Below are 21,134 nucleotides of genomic sequence, written 5' to 3' on the forward strand. Positions count from 1 at the left end.
GTGATTTTGGAGCCCAAGAAGAAGAGATCTGCCACTGCTTCCACCTTTTCCCCCTCTCTTTGCCATGAAGGAATGGGGCTGGATGCCATCATCTTAGCTTTTTTAATATTTAGTTTTAAGCCAGCTCTTTCACCCTCCTCCTTTGCCCTCATCAAGAGGCTCTTTAATTCCTCTTTGCTTTCTGCCATTAGAGTGGTATTATCAGCATATCTGAGGTTGTTGATGTTTCTCCTGACTGTTTTGATTCCAGCTTGTAACTCATCCAGCCTGGCATTTCTCATGTCTTGTTTAAGCCATGGTTATTTTCAGTTCTCTGTTACTCATGGTCAAACATCTCTTCACTCAAATTTATTTGACTAAATTTACTTCTCTCACAATTCAAAGTGACACCATATTCTCTAGAACCCCAGATTTCAGTGAAGAAGATCATGATTGCCTGTCAAAATGATAAATGACTTCAGAAATTGTATCTTCAGCCTTTTTCAGCCATTTAATTCTTAGACTAGAGAATTTATATTTTTAGTTTGCTTTTCAACGATACTGCATCTATTCCCCATTATTTAAGTTGCCTTTTTCTCCTTACATTATAACTATCTTGAGAATTTAAAACCAAAACAGGAATGCAATTTTGATATATGTAATTCAAATTTTACTATCCAGAAATAAGGTTTTATCAGAACAAAGCCACACTCATTCCCAAATTATTGTCTGTGGCTGCTTTTGCACTACACAAAAGCTCAGTGGAGTAATTGGAAAGTCTAAAATATTCACTATCTGTCCCTTTACGGAAAATGTTTGCTGACCCTTGCTCGAGAGGAAAGAGATTAATGAAAGCAAATATGGAAACTGATTTAGAGAACACTGAAAGCTGGAGAGTAGAAGCAGAAGAGACAGGATGACTAATGCAGGCCATGGGGAAGCCAGATAGGAGCAGAGTTTTAGAGAAAGGCAGATTGACCGTCTCTTGGGTCTCTGCCCTGTGACAATTGCTAGAAAAGAAAAAGACCTGTCAAAGAAAATTTCAGTGAGTATAATTCCTTGAGGCAAGACTAGGTGCTAAAATAAAACCAGGGACCAATATGAGAGAAAATAAAATTTGATCCCAAACTCAGAAACAAAAAATAAACTCCAGATGGTTTCAAAATTTAAATAGAAAGAAGGAAAGAAAGGGAGGAAGGAGGGAAAGAGGAAGACAAGATGACTAAAAAGTTAATACAATGCAATGAAATAATAATAACATAGTTCTTATAACCTTGGTAATAAGGGAATTTCCTGAGCAAGATGAAAAACCAAGAAATCAGAAAACAAAGACTAAAAAAAGTTAAACTTATAAATTTGAACTATGTAATAAATAAACCAAACACATAAATTTGAACTATTGTATGGCAAAATACACCACAACCAGATCAAAAGGCAAAGAAGGTGAAAGATATATTTGTAAAATATAACAGCAATCAAATAAAAAAAATTCCTAGAAGTAAATAATCATAATTTATTATTATCATAATAAAAGAAAAAACGACCAACATCAAAAATAGGGTAATGGAGACAAACAAGCTATGTACAGAAGAAGAAATACCCATGGCCACTGAGCATATTGTAAGATGCTCAACTTACAGTGATCAAATTAAAACAGTTAGAATGCATTTTTACATATCCTTAAAATCCTTTGCACTAAAAATCTAGGCTAAAAGATTAAAAACTAAAGGCTTTCTATTCCCAAGAAAAAAATAACAAACCTAAAATACTCATTACTTGGGAGTGACTTGAGACAGGCTGGACAGAGTAACTGAAATACATTGCATTTCAAATATGTCAAAGATGTGGTAGAGGTTCTAGGAAAAAGCAAAAGCCCTGATTAACAGCCTCTAAACTGTGTTCCTTCCTTAAGGGAGAACACTAGATGGGAGATCAGAAGCCCCGGATAGTGACTCTGGGGAAAATCACCTATGTTATAATGCAGCCTTAAAACATCATTTGGGTGTTTTATTTTCTTCCTTATGCATCTCCATATTTTCCATTGTTTACAACCATTATTTTAATGATCACAAAAATGTTTAATTAAAATAAACTAATCAGAAAAATTAATGCAATAAATTCAAGAACCAAACAAAACAAAAAAAACACGAAGAAATCATGATGTAAAACAAACTAGGTTTCCCAGCTAATTTTGGAGTTCATTAAAAATTAAGATGATATTTATAAATTCACACAGTCCTTCAGCCTATTTCCTGGTGTCCTGGACTGTATTAGCTTTCAGGGGAATACCAAAGAAATGGATGACTCTGCCGTTTAAGACATTGTCTAATACCAGGGAAAGCAACATGAGACTCATGGTTTGTTAAAGGCTAATAAGTACTATGTAAATTTGATAAAGTTGTGTGTTCTCTTCCCTTCCATTATGAAAAGTATGTCCACATCAGCCCTGGCAGTTCATTTGTAGTAACAGTCCCAGTTTTACTACTTTCTCACCATCTGACCACAGAATAAATTTGTGGAATAGGGGTTTTCTGATATAATGCATCGATTTATTAGGTTATTTTATGCAAAGCTGTTTGACCTACACAGCAGCAATCCCCAATAAACACCGAACTGATCCTATGTCTGATCCGTATCCAAAACATTCCTAAACCTATTTAGCTAATCTGATTGTATTCATATAAAATTTGTCTGTTTTTCATAGAAAAAGAGCAAATAAAAAATACCACCTGACTAACTCAATCCCTGGATTTAGCTACTACTTTGACTAGACACAGAATGGAGTTAGGCAATTCTATTGTGTAAAAAGAATTACTTGCTAGGTTATAAAAGATTGGTTCTTTGACAGCAAATATCATTTTGTGACACATAACATTTGGATGAAAAACTCATTTTTACTGGTCAATAGTCCATATTTCTTTCTGGAAAACAATCCCCTCTATCTCCAATAATGATATTTTGAAGTATACTGAATGATTACTGTATCCCAGACACTGGTCTAACAGCTTCAAATGTATTAACTTTTTCAATCCTCCCTACAACCCCATGATGTTATTACCCACTGTTTACAGATGAGGAAACTGAGTTGCAGAAGTTAAACAATTTGCCCAGCATTAGATAGTAAAATTTGTCTGGCTTTAGAGCAGACTCTGAAACACTTTACTTTCTTTCAGTCTCTTGGGGCATTTTCAGTGATGTGTCTGTGGCACATTAATATATAGTCTGTCTAAAACATGCTCATCATCAATTTCCTCCTACAATAAACTTTTCTCCCTTGACTTCCCTATTTCTTTCAGCTTGTATTCATATTTATTCTTATTAATACCTGCCTATTTTGCAAACAGTGTAACATGAAATGAAAAATCCTACCTTGGGAGCCACAAATCTCAAGATTCCAGTCTTCATTCACAGTATAATTTGGGGACTTTGAGTAATCTCAGAGAGCCTAACTTTCTCATCTGTTAAATAAGGCCTCCTTTCTGCTCAATAATTGGACATACTAATAATGTTTATAAAGTATTTTAAAAATTAATAAACAATAAAACAAGAGAACAAATAAATATTTAAAAAGAGCATGAGAAGAATTTTTATTTTGACCACGGAATAATATGGTTCTTTCTTTAAGATAATTTTATAGCCAAAAAAAAAACCTAAGAAGAAAAAAGCGCTCAAAAATTTAAAATTCTTATGTAAATTATGGCATATCCACAAAATAAAATATGATGTCACAGTTCCATGAGCAGCTATGCTTTTAAGAGTTCTGAAAGACATAGGAAATGCTTTAATGTTAAGTGCACAAAAGGAACTCCAATTAAAATGTCTCTATCTGAAACTTCACTGCATATGTATGCATTCTCAAGTTCAATTTTCTAACACTTGGCTTCTTCCTTTCCTAATCCTCATGTTTCTCTGAGTTCTGGATTAATCAAATTTAAATATCTTAAGTACAGTTATTCCTTTTGTGTTTTAGGACGCTTGCCAGCTACCAAAATCTACAGCCACCATTAAAAGATGAGGGTCAACAAAGACAGCATCTCACAAAGAAATTGTAACCAGCACTCCAGGGAGGCATGATATAGTTTCCCTTTGGGAATTCAACAAAGCAAGTACCACTGAGATGAAACATGCAACATTAAAAATTATTGCATCTGAAAGTACTGTGCCTTTAAGTGAGCAAAACAAATTCTAGGGGAAGAGCACTTGCAGAATACTGCTGTACTGCAAGGTTATGAGAGAAGTAGAAAATCAAAGTAAAGAAAAACAAAGCAAAAGAACAGCATCAGCTCAGATCCTAGGGTACTTAATAATAAAAAGAAAATCTCCACCAAGCTAGATTGTTGGTTATTACACAGGCTTGTGGAAGATCTTTGCTGTCTTGAATATTTGAAGATATTTTTCCTTTTCATCACTTCTCCAAACACAAATCTCCTCATACAAAAGATGGCAGCGAGCAAATGCTTGAGAAAGATGTAAACACTTTACTCAACCCATACATATGTTCAACATTAATACAGTCTTCCTTGTGATTCTATCTCTACATTCTTTCCATGCAGTAGACTATTGTTTGTCAACACAGTCTTTGTTTGAGAACTGTTTATGTAAGTGAAAAAAAAAAAAAATCTTGGCTCTCAAGAAAGAACTCTACATTACAACATGAATTTTTAGACTCACTTTTAAAACTATGAAAGTGAAAGTGTTAGTTGCTCAGTGGTATTCAACTCTTTGAGACCCCACAGACTATAGCCCGCCAGGCTCCACTGTCTATGGAATTCTCCAGGCAAGAATACTGGAGTGGGTTATCATTTCCTCCTCCAGGGGATCTTCCCAACCCAGGGATCGAACCCAGGTCTCTTGAGTATCCTGCATTAGCAAGTGGGTTCTTTACCAGTAGCGCCACCTGGGAAGCAAATACTTGAGTGATGTTTATCTAATCAAACTTTTGGATCTAGCCTCCCATTTCAGAAGTTACAAGAACCAGAATGAGACAAATTCAGAAGGGAGGATATTCTACAAACCAACTGGTGTGGTCTTTGGTCTCTGCAACAAGTCAGTGTTAGGAAAAACAAGAAACTGTTCTGGATTAAAAGACTTTGGGGGTATAACGTCCAGATGCACCACAAGGCCCTGGGCTAAATTCTGCTACAGAGAAACCATCCGTCAAGGACATGGTGGGAACACCTATGGAAATCTGAATATTACAGGATATTAAACAATGTAAGAATGATTACCACTGACATTAGTTGTGATGATAATTTGGCTATGTAGGACAATGTTCTTATTTTTAAAAGGTGAAGTATACACTGAAGTATTTAGAGGTAAAATGTTGAAACACCTTTATTTTGTTTTAAAATACTTTAATATTAACCTACAGTTTTGAAAAAGTGGGAGGGGAGGGGTCAGTTGCAAAAACAATTGCAAAAAAATTACGGTTCAAGGTTCAAAAATCATGCTCCAGTGTCAAAGACTATGCTTAACTGGACAAAGTGAAACAAGAACTGAGAAGACTTAATTTTGAGAGGTCTCCACATCAACCCACCCCTACCTGCCACAACATGCTAAATAATTTTTTTCCAATTTAAAGTAAAATATCAACTTCAGAAGATCTGCCAGTATAATTTCAGAGAAACTTTTAGGCCTGCTATACCAATGTTCAAAATCACTAAAGACAAGGATCAGAGGATACACAATTATACCATACTATTCCAAAGTAACCATAACTAAAGCAACATATAATATTGGTTTTCTGTCTTTATTCCACAAGCTTCATTGCCATATCCTGCATAGGAATTATTTCCTTTGAACATTAATAAACATTCTTTGTTCTAAGCACATACCTAACAAATAAGGAGCAAAGGGCAAAAGTTTAGACGATATTTGGGGGAAAGAGGTTGAACTTCAGTTAAAGCCTCACAACTAGTTTCATCATATGACTTTGGTAAGTTACTGCAGTTGACCGTGCTAGTTACTACCTGGGAGTCCTATAAAGGCTCCCGATAAAAAGTGGTAAAAGGCTTAAGGTTCTTAAGGATACAAAATCAGTTGAATTCAGATACAAACAGGTTAGATCTATAGGTACATAGACATTCTCTTCAAGGAGACTACCGCCAAATACAATGATCAAAAAGGTGGCTTTTTCTACTTGTTCAAAGAAATGTGCAATTTAAACACACCTATCTTTGGGTATGGAAGTAATAAACTTAGAAATGTAAGCAAAACAAAAGAAGAAGAACCAACCTCAGACCCAGCTGCCTGCAGACCACTTCTGCATCTGCATCATCCCACTGGTCGTCACAGACTGTCCCCCACTGACCGGCATGGTAGACCTCCACTCGGCCCTCACGCACACTGCTCCCCCCAGCAAGGCGCAGGATGGGGAACGCAGGGCCTGCGATATGAAATTAACAACAAATTAAACCTACACATTCATACTGAGCTATAGAAGATCAGGTATATTCTATTTCTTTGCCATTCTCAATCATAAAGTTATATTTAATAAGCCACTTCAGCAATATGGACATACCCACGCATGTCTAATATATTTTATGATAATCTCAACTGATTAAAATCCTCCAACTTGAATTACATTCATACAAATAGCTGTCAAGAGGAAGCAGTCTAAATTCACTTTTTCCCGAGGACCTCAGAAACCAGAAAAGACACACTCAAAACTGCAGTTATTGGAAATCCATTTGATTTTTGTGGTATTGTGGGGGATAGCATTGATTTTTTATTTACAGTAACTTGAGAATTACCAACATGTAATTATTAAGAATGGCACTTATATCTATGACATACTTGCTTTCAGCATAGAAATATTTCTACATTTGTAGAGATCAAGTCAAAGTTAACATTATCACATTATAAGAAGCTGGTGGACATCACAGCCAGTACCTTCAAAAAACAATATTGAAGATTCATTTGTGTATGAATCAGTTCATCATTTGTGTATGAATCAATTCATTCTCTGTGAAGAATACCAGAGGCTTCCCCATGCAAATTCCTTATTATAGTCTACAATGCCCTTATCTAGCTTCATCAGTTTTTTAATTTTTCTCTCTTTTTCTTAGTCTAGAATTGAGGACACAGGGAACGCCTTTCCCTTTCACTCAAGTACTTCAGATACCCAGCTATGTAGAAGGCATGTAATAAATATTTGTTGACTGACTGGATTGGCAAACGATGACTAAAAGCCTAGAAAGAATATCCCAAACAACGAAAAATAACTATTGATATCCACTCCTTCAATTCTGTTTCTTAAACAGCTGTTAGGCAGAGAGGCACTGCACAAATGCTACCCTTAAGAAGTATATTGCCTCGGGATATGGACAACATGAGTACAGATGGGAGACCATTGAGAAGGCCCTGCAGGGGTTCAGATGCAAAAGGTGCTCGCCCACCCCCGGAGGAAATTAGGGAATCTCTTCTAAAGGAGCTGTAGCTGAGAGGGCCAAGATGATGGATGGGACTTCATAAGTTCTACATGGGGGATGTGCACTTCAGACAAAATGAACCGAATGAACACAAACATAGAAACACAAAGCTGTGTGTGTTTGGGAAACAGAATGGCCCTCTAATTTTTCTGGAATAAAGAATGTGAGATGGTCAAAGGTTCAGAACAGGCTGGGTCCCTATTAGGAAATTTAGTGTTATCTTTTGCCAAATACTCATCATTTATCCACATGAAATATGCTTCTAATTCCTCCACAGTATAAGCAGCTATCAATAAATGGTACTTGGACATTCATATTTATATTCAAATATCACACCAGAGAAGGGATTTAGATTAGCAAACATGTACATATACTCATACTCTGATATTTGTAACACAGTTTTCTTACATAAGTCAACTAGCACTTGTAATTTGGAAAAGGATAAAGGTAGGTTTAATAAACATAACTGTTCTCAACAGTATATAGCAGCTTCTTATAATTAATGACTGCTGAATTATGACAAGAAACCTAAATTTACATGTTACTATGTTTTTCTTTTAAGAAGCTTGGAAAATATAGAAACAAACCAATAGAAACAGCATAAATTTCTTAAACTATTATATCCTTCTCTGCTTCTCCTCTCCCCACCTCCACAGTAAGCTTGGAGAAAACAGAAAAAAAAAAAAAAATTTAAAAGGAAATTTAAAATTATCTACAACCTAGAAACATTATGGCATAATTACCTTACATTTTTTTAAACGTTGTGCTTTATTTTTAAATGTAGTTTTTACACTGGTTGTATAAGTATTTGTGAAAATATAGAGAAGCTCAAAGACAAAATTTAGTCACCATCTCACATCTTCCCAATAAATACACGCACAAAAAAAAAATCACTTGAAAGAAATTTCAGTGAAGTAGTTGACTCGTATTTAACTTATGGATAAATAAAACTCCCAGACATTTTCATTTATACTGATATTTCCTATGTCCAATACAAAGATACGATCTTCTACTTTGTAAGTGTTGGAAAAGTACTAAATGCCAAGATGCTAAATGTAAATTCCAAACTAAAAGAAACTATTAATGTTAAAGGTCTGCTGCTGTGCCTTAAGATAGACTCAGTGTTTGCTGATTTGAGCTATTTGTTTTCATATTCTCATTTAATTTACCATAAAAGCATATTTTTTCATTCTCACTTCTAATTTATCTCAACCTTCGATATGTTATATATGCTTACATCAACCTTAAATTTATCTTTGCAGCCAGAGCATAAACAAGTGGATAGATTATAGAGAATGGAGAGCTTTTTTAAAAAAAGAGTAGACAGAGAGCCTGAAAAAAATATACTGACTTCCCATTGTTGTTAGAATTAAATGCAGGCTTTTAGAGTACTACAAACTGTATGTGTGTATAACTGAGTCATTTTGCTGTACACCAGAGACTGGCACAACACCGTAAATCAAATTAAAAATAAAATAAAGTACTATGAAACCCTGAAAAAAAAAAAGGATTGTTTTCAAAAATTTACTTACTTCACTACTTGAAAAATGTTAACATACTTTATCAGTTCAGTTGAACACAGAATACAAGCAATGTCTACAAAAAGCAGTGCACTGTTGAGCCCGATGCACAGCATCCCTGATGTAGCAATGTGTAAACATGTGTTTGCCACAAGTAGGATTACCAAGAGGTGGAGAGGCAAAGGAAGAAAAGGAAAAACTTACAAGACATAAAGACTTAGAATGCACCTTGCATCCACAAAAGGACTGTAGCTCTCCAAGCACACACTTGTGTGATATCTTGCACCATTTCCATTGGTTCTTCCAGTCAGTTCACAGGAATGACCCTAGCTTGGATCTTCCTATGTTTTGCAGAGGGAGTGTGTCAATTCCTTCCCTGATACTTGTACTCAATCAGAAACCATTGCCCTCGGCTGTCTGCTGGCATTCTAAGACCTGGGACATCTGATCACGCTACTATCGCCAAGAAAATCCAAAAAGGTGTGATAGCCACAGGTTGTGGTCACACGTTAAAACAATCACGGACCCCAGAAAACCCACCCACAATTGTGAAACTAAAAGCCTAGAAAGAATATCCCAAACAAGGAAAAATAACTAGCAAAGGGAGCTTCTCCCGCTGCTTCCGTTCACATGATCATACACACATCTGTATACCAAAACCACATACTAATCACCAATGCTGCAGATGGTGACTGCAGTCATAAAATTAAAAGATGCTTCCTCCTTGGAAGGAAAGTTATGACCAACCCAGGCAGCATATTAAAAAATAGCGACATTACTTTGCCAACAAAAGTCCATCTCGTCAAGGCTAAGGTTTATCCAGTAGTCATGTATGGGTATGAGAGTTGGACTATAAAGAAAGCTGAGCGCCGAAGAATTGATGCTTTTGAACTGTGGTGTTGGAGAAGACTCTTGAGAGTCCCTTGGGCTGCAAGGAGATCCAACCAGTCCTTCCTAAAGGAGATCAGTCCTGGGTGTTCATTGGAAGGACTGATGTTGAAGCTGAAGGTCCAATCCTTTGGCCACCTGATGAGAAGAGCTGACTCATTTGAAAAGACCCTGATGCTGGGAAAGACTGAAGGCAGGACGAGAAGGGGACAACAGAGGATGAGATGGTTGGATGGCATCACTGAGTCAGTGGAGATGAGTTTGAGTAAACTCCGGGAGTTGGTGATGGACAGGGAAACCTGGCATGCTGCGGTCCATTGGATCGCGAACAGTCAGACACGACTGAGCGACTGAACTGAACTGAATGCCTAGGACATCATGCATAGGAGCCCTTATCCAAGGTAGCGATTTGTTTTATGGAATGTGCTATCTTCAAAGAATAACGCTAATAACTATGATTCTATTCTATTTTATAAAGTGAAAACATTTTATTATAGTTTCTGTATTTTATATTTGGTTTCAAGATGACTTTTAACTTGATTCCATCACAATTTTTCATTACCCAAATAAGTGTTTCATATACAGTATATAATAATCCTATAAACAAATTATATTAAAACAGAAAATATGTGAAGTGAGGTCAGGGCTTCTCAGGCGGTCCAGTGGTTAAGAGTTTGCCTTGCAATGCAGGGGACACCAGTTCAAACCCTGGTCTAGGAAGATCCCACATGCTAGGGGGCAGTTAGGTGCAAGCATCACATCTACTAAAGCCTGCATGATCTAGAGCCTGTGCTCCACAGCAAGAAAAGCCACCTCAATCAATGAGAAGCCCGTGCACTGCAACTAGAGAGTAGCCCCCACTTACTGCAACTAGAGAGAGCCCGTGCACAGCAGTCAAGACTCGGTGCAATCAAAAAATTTTTTAATTAAAAAAAAAAAAACAACTGAGTTCAAATGGAAATCCGACTGTTACATGAATTCCTTTGAAGACTAATTAGATTGTTGATAGACTATGATGATTCAGACTCAGGTCTGTATTTCAACGCTTAGGAAAACATTCAACTAAGACATGTTTTTCATCTGGAATGCTGAAAACAGAATAAAAGTAAAGCAAGGGAATAAAAATTTTTTTTTTTCACCATGGGAAAAGCTACACAGGTCAGCAGCTGCCATCTTCTCAGAACATGCCCTGCCCTGCCAGATGTCTTTTTCACAAAGCAGTATATTTTCTTCATCTCCTCTGCAACGGACATTGCTCCAATAAACGGGAATAAGGCCCAGTTCAGAAAACGGGGTTTGTTTTGCGACTCCTTTTCCTCTGGAAGTACAATGCTCAAGGTTAGGTTTATCAAATGTAGGCTAACTTTTATCAAAGCACAAGGGTTTTAAAAAAATTGAAAAAGTCAAAAAAGGTGGATGTGGAAGAAAAAGACAAACATAATGGATTATGTAAATTTCAAGGAAATCAAAATATTAGATCAGAACAGGGTGATTATCTATGGCAATCTTTCTAATTAACCTTGAATAATGCTAGGCATGTGCCTTTATCTACAGCTGATTTTAGAAGAAAATGGGCAAATACTACAGACATAAAACAGGAGTCTGGATGGTTATATGGAAGAAGTGTGTCTGTCATGTGATCTAGTGGGACTTGGATTCTAGTCTGCACTCAGCTGCAAATTACTCTAACACGTCTCTAAGTCCTTCCTTCTGATACATGAAAGAAGTCTGGATGCTTGAAGATTCTTTCCTATTCCAATATTTTAGGCTGTCATTTTCAAAACAATTATTATTGCCACATCTAAGCAAGGTAATATCAAGAGAGGCAATCCATTCCCATTTTTAAAAAATTTATATATATATAATAGTATTTGCTAATGAACTTTTGAAATCAATTGAGAAAACTCATCTAGTCTACATACTTTTAACCTCTAATATGTACAAAGCTTAAATTAAATTTTTAAAAGATTAAATGCTTATCTGAATAACATGATGATCTCTAGAACTGTCTCCATGCTACAGCTTCCATTAACCCAACAATAAATATTTGGGGTGTATCTAAAATATGAATCTGTCTTGACAGCAATAAAGCCAGGTTGCTCTGCTCTTATTTGAAATTCTTTTTTATTAATGGACTACTAAGAAGGAATCAGATCAGCTTATCTGAAGTTTATGTTTGCATAAAGATAGTTTACATTCTTTTATCAATCAAGGGAGGGAAGTCGCTCAGTCGTGTCCGACTCTTTGCGACCCCGTGGGCTCTAGCCTACCAGGCTCCTTCGTCCATGGGATTCTCCAGGCAAGAATACTGGAGTGGTTTGCCATTTCCTTCTCCAGGGGATCTTCCCGACCCAGGGATCGAACCCAGGTCTCCCGCATTGGAGGCAGACGCTTTAACCTCTGAGCCACCAGGGAAGTCCCTTATCAATCAAGAGGATCTCTGTAATTCACATCTCCACTACAGAGCTTGTTTTGTTTTAAAATTTTTTAGAAAATTTTATTGGCATATAGTTGATTTAGTGTTGTATCTGCTGTACAAAAAAGTGAATCAGTTATGCATATACACATATCCATTCTTTCTGCTGTACAAAAAAGTGAATCAGCTATGCATATACATATATCCATTCTTTTTTAGATTATTTTCCCATATAGGTCATCACAGAGCACTGAGTAGAGTTCCCTGTGCTATAAAATAGGTACTTATTAATTATTTATTTTATATATAGTAGTGTGTATATATCAATCCCAATCTCCCAATTTATCCCTCCCTACTGTCCCCCCTTAGTAATCATAAGATTGTTTTCTACATCTGTAATTCTATTTCTATTTTGTAAATAAGTTCATTTGTACCATTTTTGTTTTCTTATGTCAGTCTCATAGAAAATTTCATTCTTCCCTGCTTTTCAGGGATAATAAAAGCACAGGTAGAAAGGTCCATGAAGGAAGACACTGACATCAACCTACAAATTGTTACACCTTCAGGCTGTCAAAGAAAAAGCATCAAGCCAACATTCTTTGTGACTTGCCCAACCAGCCAAGGACTGTTTGCCAAACAAACCACTGGGGATAAAATCAGTAATTAACATGCTAACACCATAACTCTTTGTAGGCTCTCTCCTCTTGCTTTTATCCTGATTTATTTCAACCCTCACTGTAAAAAATTAGTGAGTTGTAGCTGAACTTAACTAATTGTTTAGTTAACTAACTTAACTAATCGTTGTTTAGTTGCTAAGTTGTGTCTGACTCTTTGCAATCCCATTTACTGTAGCCCGCCAGGTTCCTCTGTCCATGGGATTTCCCAGCAAGACAACCGGAGCAGGTTGCCACTTCCTTCTCTAGGGGCTCTTCCTGACCTAGAGATAGAACTTGCATCTCTTGCACTGGCAGGTGGATTCTTTACCGATAAGCCACCAAGGAAGCCTAATTAAGTATTGTTGTTGTTGTTCAGTCGCTCAGTCGTGTCCAATTCTTTGAGACCTTAAGGACTGCAGCACACCAGGCTTCCCTTTCCTTCACCATCTCCAGTAGCTTGCTCAAATTCATGTCCATTGAGTCGGTGATGCCATCCAACCATCTCATTATCCCCTTCTCCTTCTGCCTTCCATCTTTCCCAGAATCAGGGTCTTTTCCAATCAGTCAGCTCTTCACATCAGGTAGCCAAAGTACTGGAGCTTCAGCTTCAGCATCAGTCCTTCCAATGAATATTCAGGGTTGATTTCCTTTAGGATTGCCTGGTTTGATCTCCTTGAGTATAAGGGACTCTCAAGAGTATTCTCCAACACCACAGTTGGAAAGCATCAATTAAGTATTACATTAACCCTATTTGCTACTCTAATAGAATCAAAAGTCTGAATAAAACTTAAGCCTGCAAGGTTCGCCTGTACTAAATACTAATTTCCCACCTTCCGAGTGAGAAGACAGGAAACGGGCAAATTAAAATTCTTACTGATTTGACTGCACTTGACTAACCTTTTCATTTGTGTCATCACATTAGATATTACCACTCATTGATTATTAATCTAAAATATTTGCAAATAGAAAGCTTTTCTTTCAGGCCTTTTAACCTTTATTTTTTTCATAACAAGATATTTTCCAAGCTTTTTAAAGATCCTTGGTGATAAAGGTCAAGAAAAATATAGGGCATGTATACTTGGAAAAAATAAATGATACAGAAAAGCAGAACAATAACAACAACAAAAAAAAACCATTAATTCCAAAATGGAAACTTCTGCTCCTGGGAAACCCCTTGAGACAAAGCATAAAGGTACTGGGCATGGTGGGAGTCAGTGTACACCAGTCCATTTTAAGGAGAGTGCCTAGGGTCAGGCTGAAAGCATGAGGAGAAGAGGGTGAGAGAGGATGAGATGGTTGGATGGCATCACTGACTCAATGGACATGAGTTTGAGTAACTCCGGGATTTGGGGATGGATAGGGAGGCCTAGTGTGCTGCAGTCCATGGAGTAGCAAAGAGTCGGACACGACTGAGTGACTGAACTGAACGGAACTGAGGGTGGTAGGAACGGCCAGCAACTTCTCAGGATGACAGGTGCTGCTGGGCTGAGGGAAATTGCCATCTCTTACAGAATCTCCTCAGTGCAGAAACCTATGTCCCAGGATATCACACCTTACTCAGCATGGGATGAAACTACAAATGAACTTCACCTCCTACACACACACATACAACAGGGGAATCTGTGGCTGGCTCAAGGTAAAAGCGAATGACAGCAACCACAGGCTGTAGAGGCTACTGGGAAAATAAAACTCTTAGGACCCAATTCTTTGTTTCCTGGCACTGAAGAATCCATTTGTTAGATCAAAGACCAAAAGATGCTTTTATTTTTGGACCATTCAGCTTCTGCCCATTTCCTAGTCAATTCAGTTCAGTTCAGTTGCTCAGTTCTGTCAAACTCTTTGCGAACCCACGAACCACAGCACGCCAGGCCTCCCTGTGCATCGCCAACTCCCAGAGTTTACTCAAACTCATGTCCATTGAGTCGGTGATGCCATCCAACCAACCTTCTCATCCTCTGTTGTCCCCTTCTCCTCCTGCCTTCAATCTTTCCCAGCATCAGAGTCTTTTCAAATGAGTCAGTTCTTCACATCAGGTGGCCAAAGTACTGGAGTTTCAGCTTCAGCATCAGTCCTTCCAATGAATATTCAGGACTGATTTTCTTTAGGTAGGACTGGTTGGATCTCCTTGCAGTCCAAGGGACCCCCAAGAGTCTTCTCCAACACCATAGTTCAAAAGCATCAATTCTTTGGCATTCAGCTTTCTTTAGAATCCAACTCTACATCCATACATGACTACTGGAAAAACCACAGCTTTGATGAGACAGACCTTTGTTGGCAAAGTAATGTCTCTGCTTTTTAACATGCTGTCTATATTGGTCATAAGTTTTCTTCCAAAGAGGAAGCATCTTTTAATTTCATGGCTGCAGTCGCCATCTGCAGTGATTTTGGAGACCGAAAAAATGAAGTCAGCCACTGTTTCCACTGTTTCCCCATCTATTTGCCATGAAGTGATGGGACCAGATGCCATGATCTTAGTTTTCTGAATGTTGAGTTTTAAAACAGCTTTTTCGCTTTCCTCTTTCACTTTCATTAAGAGGCTCTTTAGTTCTTCACTTTCTGCCATAAGGGTCGTGTCATCTGCGTATCTGAGGTTACTGATATTTCTCCCGGCAATCTTGATTCCAGCTTGTGCGTGATCCAGCCTAGCATTTCTCATGATGTACTCTGCATATAAGCAGAGGTGACAATATACAGCCTTGATGTACGCCTTTCCATATTTGGAACCAGTCTGTTGTTCCAGGTCCAGTTCTAACTGTTGCTTCCTGATCTGCATACAGGTTTCTCAAGAGGCAGGTCAGGTGGTCTGGTATTTCCATCTCTTTCAGAGTTTTCCACAGTTGATTGTGATCCTCACAGTCGATGGCTTTGGCATAATCAATAAAGCAGATGTTTTTCCGGAACTCTCTTGCTTTTTCGATGATCCAATGGATGTTGGCAATTTGATCTCTGGTTCTGCTGCCTTTGTTAAATCCAGCCTGAACATCTGGAAGTTCACGGTTGAAGCGTGGCTTGGAGAATTTTGAGCATTACTTTACTAGCATGTGAGATGAGTGCAACTGTGCGGTACTTTGAGCATTCGTTGGCATTGCCTTTCTTTGGGAGTGGAATAAAAACTAACCTTTTCCAGTCTTGTGGCCACTGCTGAGATTTTCAAATTTGCTGGCATATTGAATGCAGCAATTTCACAGCATCATCTTTCAGGATTTGAAATAGCTCAACTGGAATTCCATCACCTCCACTAACTTTGTTCGTAGTGATGCTTCCTAAGGCCCACTTGACTTTGCATTCCAGGATGTCTGGCTCTAGGTGAGTGATCACACCATCGTGATTATCTGGGTCATGAAGATCTTTTTTGTATAGTTCTTCAGTGTATTCTTGCCATGTCTTCTTAACATCTTCTGCTTCTGTTAGATCCATACCATTTATGTCCTTTATTGAGCCCATCTTTGCATGAAATGTTCCCTTGGTATCTCTAATTTTCTTGAAGAGATCTCTAGGCTTTCCCATTCTATTCTCCTTATTTCTTTGCACTGTTCACTGAGAAAGGCTTTCTTGTCGCTCTTGCTATTCTTTGAAACTCTGCATTCAAATGGGTATATCTTTCCTTTTCTCCTTTGCCTTTTGCTTCTCTTCTATTCACAGCTACTTGTAAGGCCTCCTCAGATAACCATTTTGCCTTTTTACATTTCTTTTCCTTGTGGATGGTCTTGATCACTGCCTCCTGTACAATGTCACGAACCTCCATCCACAGTTCTTCAGGCACTCTGTCTACAGATCTAATCCCTTCAATCTATTTCTCACTTCCAGTGTATAATCGTACAGGATTTGATTTAGGTCATACCTGAATGGTCTAGTGGTTTTCCCTACTTTCTTCAATTTAAGTCTGACTCTGGCAATAAGGAGTTCATGGTCTGAGCCATAGTCAGCTGCCGGTTTTGTTTTTGTTGACTGTATAGAGCTTCTCCATCTTTGGCTGCAGAGAATATAATCAATCTGATTTCAGTGTTGACCATCTGGTGATGTCCATGTGTAGTCTTCTCTCATGTTGTTGGAAGAGGGTGTTTGCTATGACCAGTGCATTCTCTTGGCACAAGTCTATTAGCCTTTGGCCTGCTTCATTCTGTACTCCAAGGTCAAATTTGCCTGTTACTCCAGGTATTTCTCGACTCCCTACTTTTGCATTCCAGTCCCCTATAATGAAAAGGACATCTTCTTTGGGTGTTAGCTCTAAAAGGTCTTGTAGGGCTTCAGAGAATCGTTCAACTTCAGCTTCTTCAGCATTACTGGTCAGGGCATAGACTTGGATTACTGTGATATTGAATGGTTTGCCTTGGAAATGAACAGAGATCATTCTGTCGTTTTTGAGATTGCATCCAAGTACTGCATTTTGGACTCTTTTGTTGACTATGAGGGCTACTCCGTTTCTTCTAAGGGATTCTTGTCCACAGTAGTAGATATAATGGTCATCTGAGTTAAATTCACCCATTCCAGTCCATTTTAGTTCGCTGATTCCTAGAATGTCGACGTTCACTCTTGCCATCTCCTGTTTGAACACTTAAAATTTGCCTTGATTCATGGACCTAACATTCCAGGTTCCTTTGCAATATTGCTCTTTACAGCATCAGACTTTACTTCCATCACCAGTCACATCCACAACTGGGTGGTGTTGTTGCTTTGGCTCCATCTCTTCATTCTCTCTGGAGTTATTTCCCCACTGATCTCCAGTAGTATATTGAGCACCTGGGGAGTTCATCTTTCAGTGTCATATTTTTTGCCTTTTCATATTGTTCATGGGGTTCTCAAGGCAAAAATACTGAAGTGGTTTGCCACTCCCTTCTCCAGTGGACCACGTTTTGTCAGAACTCTCCACCATGACCTATCTGTCTTGAGTGGCCCTACACGGCATGACTCATAGTTTCAATGAATTAGACAAGACTGTGGTCCATGTGATCAGATTGGTTAGTTTTCTGTGATTGTGGTTTTCAGTCTGTCTGCCCTCTGATGGAGAAGGATAAGAGGTTATGGAAGCTTCCTGATGGGAGAGACTGACTGAGGGGGAAACTGGGTCTTGTTCTGATGGGCGGGGCCATGCTCAGTAAATCTTTAATCCAATTTTCTGTTGATGGGCGGGGCTGTGTTCCCTCCTTGCTGTTTACCTGAGGCCAAACTATCGTGGAGGTAATGAAGATAATGGTGACCTTCAAAAGGTCCCGTGCATGCACTGCTACACTCAGTGCCCCCAGCCCTGCAGCAGGCCACCACCGACCCATGCCTCCGCTGGAGACTCCTGGACACTCCCCGGCAAGTCTGGGTCAGTCTCTTGTGAGGTCACTGCTCCTTTCTCCTGGGTCCTGGTGCACACAAGGTTCTGTTTGTGCCCTCCCAGAGTCTATTTCCCAGTCCTGTGTAAGTTCTGGCAGCTCTATGGTGGGGTTAATGCCGACCTCCTCCAAAAGGGCTTATGCCATAGCCAGGTCTGCTACACCCAGAGCCCCTGCCCCAGCGGCAGGCCACTGCTGACCCTCACCTCCACAAGTGAGGCTCAAACATAGTTCTGCCTCAGTCTCTGTGGGGTCCCTGGGTCCTGGTGTGCACTTGGTTTGTTTGAGCCCTCTGAGCGTCTCTGGCAGGCATTTCCTAGTCAGCAGGGGTAGTAACAAGTGAAATGCATTTGTATGTAAAGGAACTCACTCCTTCCATTGGGGACCCTTTCTTTAAAAGTCTCCTGAGAGAAGTGAGTGAGGAACGTGAGAGAAGGAGAAGGAGGAGGTAACCTCTCCAAGGTAACAGCGGGGGGCCAGCACTCCCTTCAGGTATCAGCAGACAGATTCGGTCAAGGATGAACAAACTCACCCCAGCTGCAGCTGGTGACAAACAGCTGAAGCATCAGCGTCGTCCCAGTGGCTGCTACAAACGACGCCCCAGGCTCCATTCTCATACACTCCTACTGTGCCTTCAAAGGCGCTTTTGCCACCACGAAGCCGGACTGACCCTAAATGGAAAAGAATCCCCAGATCCTTGAATAGAACATAACCGTTTGAACACACTGAACATACTGAACGAGTCCTCGGGTAACATGCTGAGAGAGCCAGGCTTTCACTGTTCACAGCAAGTCCTTCTATCTTTAAAAGAGGATTTAGCAGGCACTTTTTTTTAAATTAACATCCTGATGTCAATGCTAAGGATACTTTCTTTCTTTATCCAGGCAAACAGAAGTCCAAAGGGAAAAAGTGGAAGACTGTGACTAATGGCAGATACTGCATCCCACATGTTTGATTACATCACATAGGAAGTTCTTATCACTTATGTATCACTTTCCATCTTCACGAGACATCACAGATTTTAAAAAAAGAAAAACAGAAACAAATACAATGCTGTTTATAAGTTACCTGTTATTGGCTGTTGTATCTTCCTTCTATCTGTTCTTCCACTAAAGAAGAATAAAATGTTTTTCCCCTTTTAGCCTCTACCAGTAGTTGTGAGAAGTCTAAAGACAATGTCTAAAATTTCAGAAAGGTGTTAAGTGTCAGAAATACTGTCTAATGTTAGTCTTAGGGAAACTGCCCCTAGGGAGACTGGTGTGGTGTAACTGAATGGCCCTTGAACTTCACTTCTCTTTACATATCATCCCCACTCAGCTGCTCCACAGTCCATAATTTGAGTCATTCTTCTCAGTCTTAAAAGAGTCAAAATTTAAATTAGAGCATCCCTGGGAAGATACTATTTTAAGTCTTATCCCTTAACTGTGGATCAAAGTGGTTACTAGGCTTACTGTGGTGATTATTTCATAACATCTGCAAATTGCAATCACTATGCAGTACATCTGAAACCAACATAATAGCGTATATCAAATATATTTCAAGTTTTTTTTAAGTGTGCATCAAAGGACTACATTTCTCTTCTCACTGGCATTTATTCTTAGAGTCGGTCCTGAGGCTGCAGTTGAGACATGTGCAGAGGTAGAAGCAAACTCAGACAACTTAAAAATTTCATAAAAGTCTGTGAAAAGTCACTTAAGATGACCTTTGTTTCATAGGTAAAAGAAGTTAAGAAATTAAATTTTATTAAAAATTTCTGGCACATTTTACATATTTCAAAGTAATCTATGGCTTTATAATTATTTTTCAAAAATAATAGATTCTAAATCATCCATTCATTTCATTTGCATTAGCCTAGTCATCTATCACTATTATTTTCCACCCAATCATCCTTTAAAAATATAACTATTTAAGAAACACATATCCTATCTCTCATGATAAATACAAAGTGTCATTTAATTTAAACAAGAGGCAAGAACAAATGGAGACAAAGTTGCACTGCCAAATCCTGATTACTCAGGAGAGAAGGTGAGCGTGCATCATTCATATGGCAGATAATCTAAAACTGATTCATATATATTCTAACTTTCTTTAATTCAGACCAAGCAAGAGGAAGCCCTGTCTAGCTCAGTGAAAATGTTAGGGGGAAACACCAACTGAAACCGCTCACCCTGGCCAGGCACCACAGTAACCATCTCATGATTTATTTTATGACAGGAGGTCCTGGTAAAGAACATGAAACTAACAAGCCACCACCAACCAGAAGAATTTGGGAAAGCTCCAAAGGAGACACCAATCCCTATGTCCTACCAACTTCCCAGAATCCTCCTCGCTGGAATCCATCTTGACTGAGCAATGCCTGGACCAACAGGAAGGACCTGAGTCAGAATGACTGGCCAGAGACAACCCGGAAACTAATCTCATCACCATAGGTCCCAAGACTGTGAGCCATGGGGCAGAGCAGTTCTCCTGGGTTTCCTTACAGTACTGCTCTCCACCCAGGCGCCCCTTTACCAATAAAATCTCTTGCTTTGTCAGCACATGTGCCTCCTCAGATAATTCCTTTCTCACTGTCAGACAAGAGCCTACTCTTGGGCCTTAGAAGAGGTCCCCCTTTCTACAACAAAAAGTGTGAGCTGTAGAATATTTTTAAAGAAATATGTCCAAAGAGTTTAACTGAACTTTAATGATTTCTTATAATCACAAAATGTCTTCTATAGAGACCCACATAATACTAATATCATGCACAGTAAAAATGTCTTTTGATTTTTTTCAAATCAAAGAATTCATTTGTTCACCTCAAACACATGTTATTTGAAATGATGTTTAATCCGAAAGTGAAAGTCACTCAGTCGTGTCCAACTCTTTGTGGCCCCATGACTATACAGTCCATGGAATTATCCAGGCCAGAATACTGGAGTGGGTAG

General features: G+C 38.7%; 2 protein-coding genes across 5 annotated transcripts in view; one reads left to right on the forward strand and one right to left on the reverse strand.

Annotated features, from left to right (window-relative positions):
• Nucleotides 1-20,747, forward strand: part of LOC145506656 (uncharacterized) — a 95,923-nt gene extending 75,176 nt beyond the window's left edge. For 2 of the 4 annotated variants that reach the window (XR_014054138.1, XR_014054136.1), the window contains exon 2: nt 20,425-20,747. Coding sequence is in view for 1 of the 4 variants with exons in the window: in XM_081491857.1 (XP_081347983.1) it covers nt 3,950-3,994 (45 nt within the window). In the remaining 3 variants the exon portion in view is untranslated. Of the gene's footprint in view, nt 1-3,949; nt 4,134-7,241; nt 7,365-20,424 lie in introns of all 4 variants that reach the window. The other 2 variants (XR_014054144.1, XM_081491857.1) reach the window with 2 other exon arrangements.
• Nucleotides 1-21,134, reverse strand: part of LOC145505891 (neurotrypsin-like) — a 73,595-nt gene that overhangs the window by 38,736 nt on the left and 13,725 nt on the right. Inside the window, 3 exon segments of the mRNA XM_081489132.1 lie at nt 6,214-6,364; nt 10,957-11,135; nt 18,743-18,881. Coding sequence (XP_081345258.1) covers nt 6,214-6,364; nt 10,957-11,135; nt 18,743-18,881 — 469 coding nt within the window.

The sequence above is a fragment of the Giraffa tippelskirchi genome, chromosome 1 (assembly GCF_054371585.1).
Source record: "Giraffa tippelskirchi isolate mGirTip1 chromosome 1, T2T-mGirTip1v1.2.pri, whole genome shotgun sequence".
NCBI classification, from domain to species: domain Eukaryota; kingdom Metazoa; phylum Chordata; class Mammalia; order Artiodactyla; family Giraffidae; genus Giraffa; species Giraffa tippelskirchi.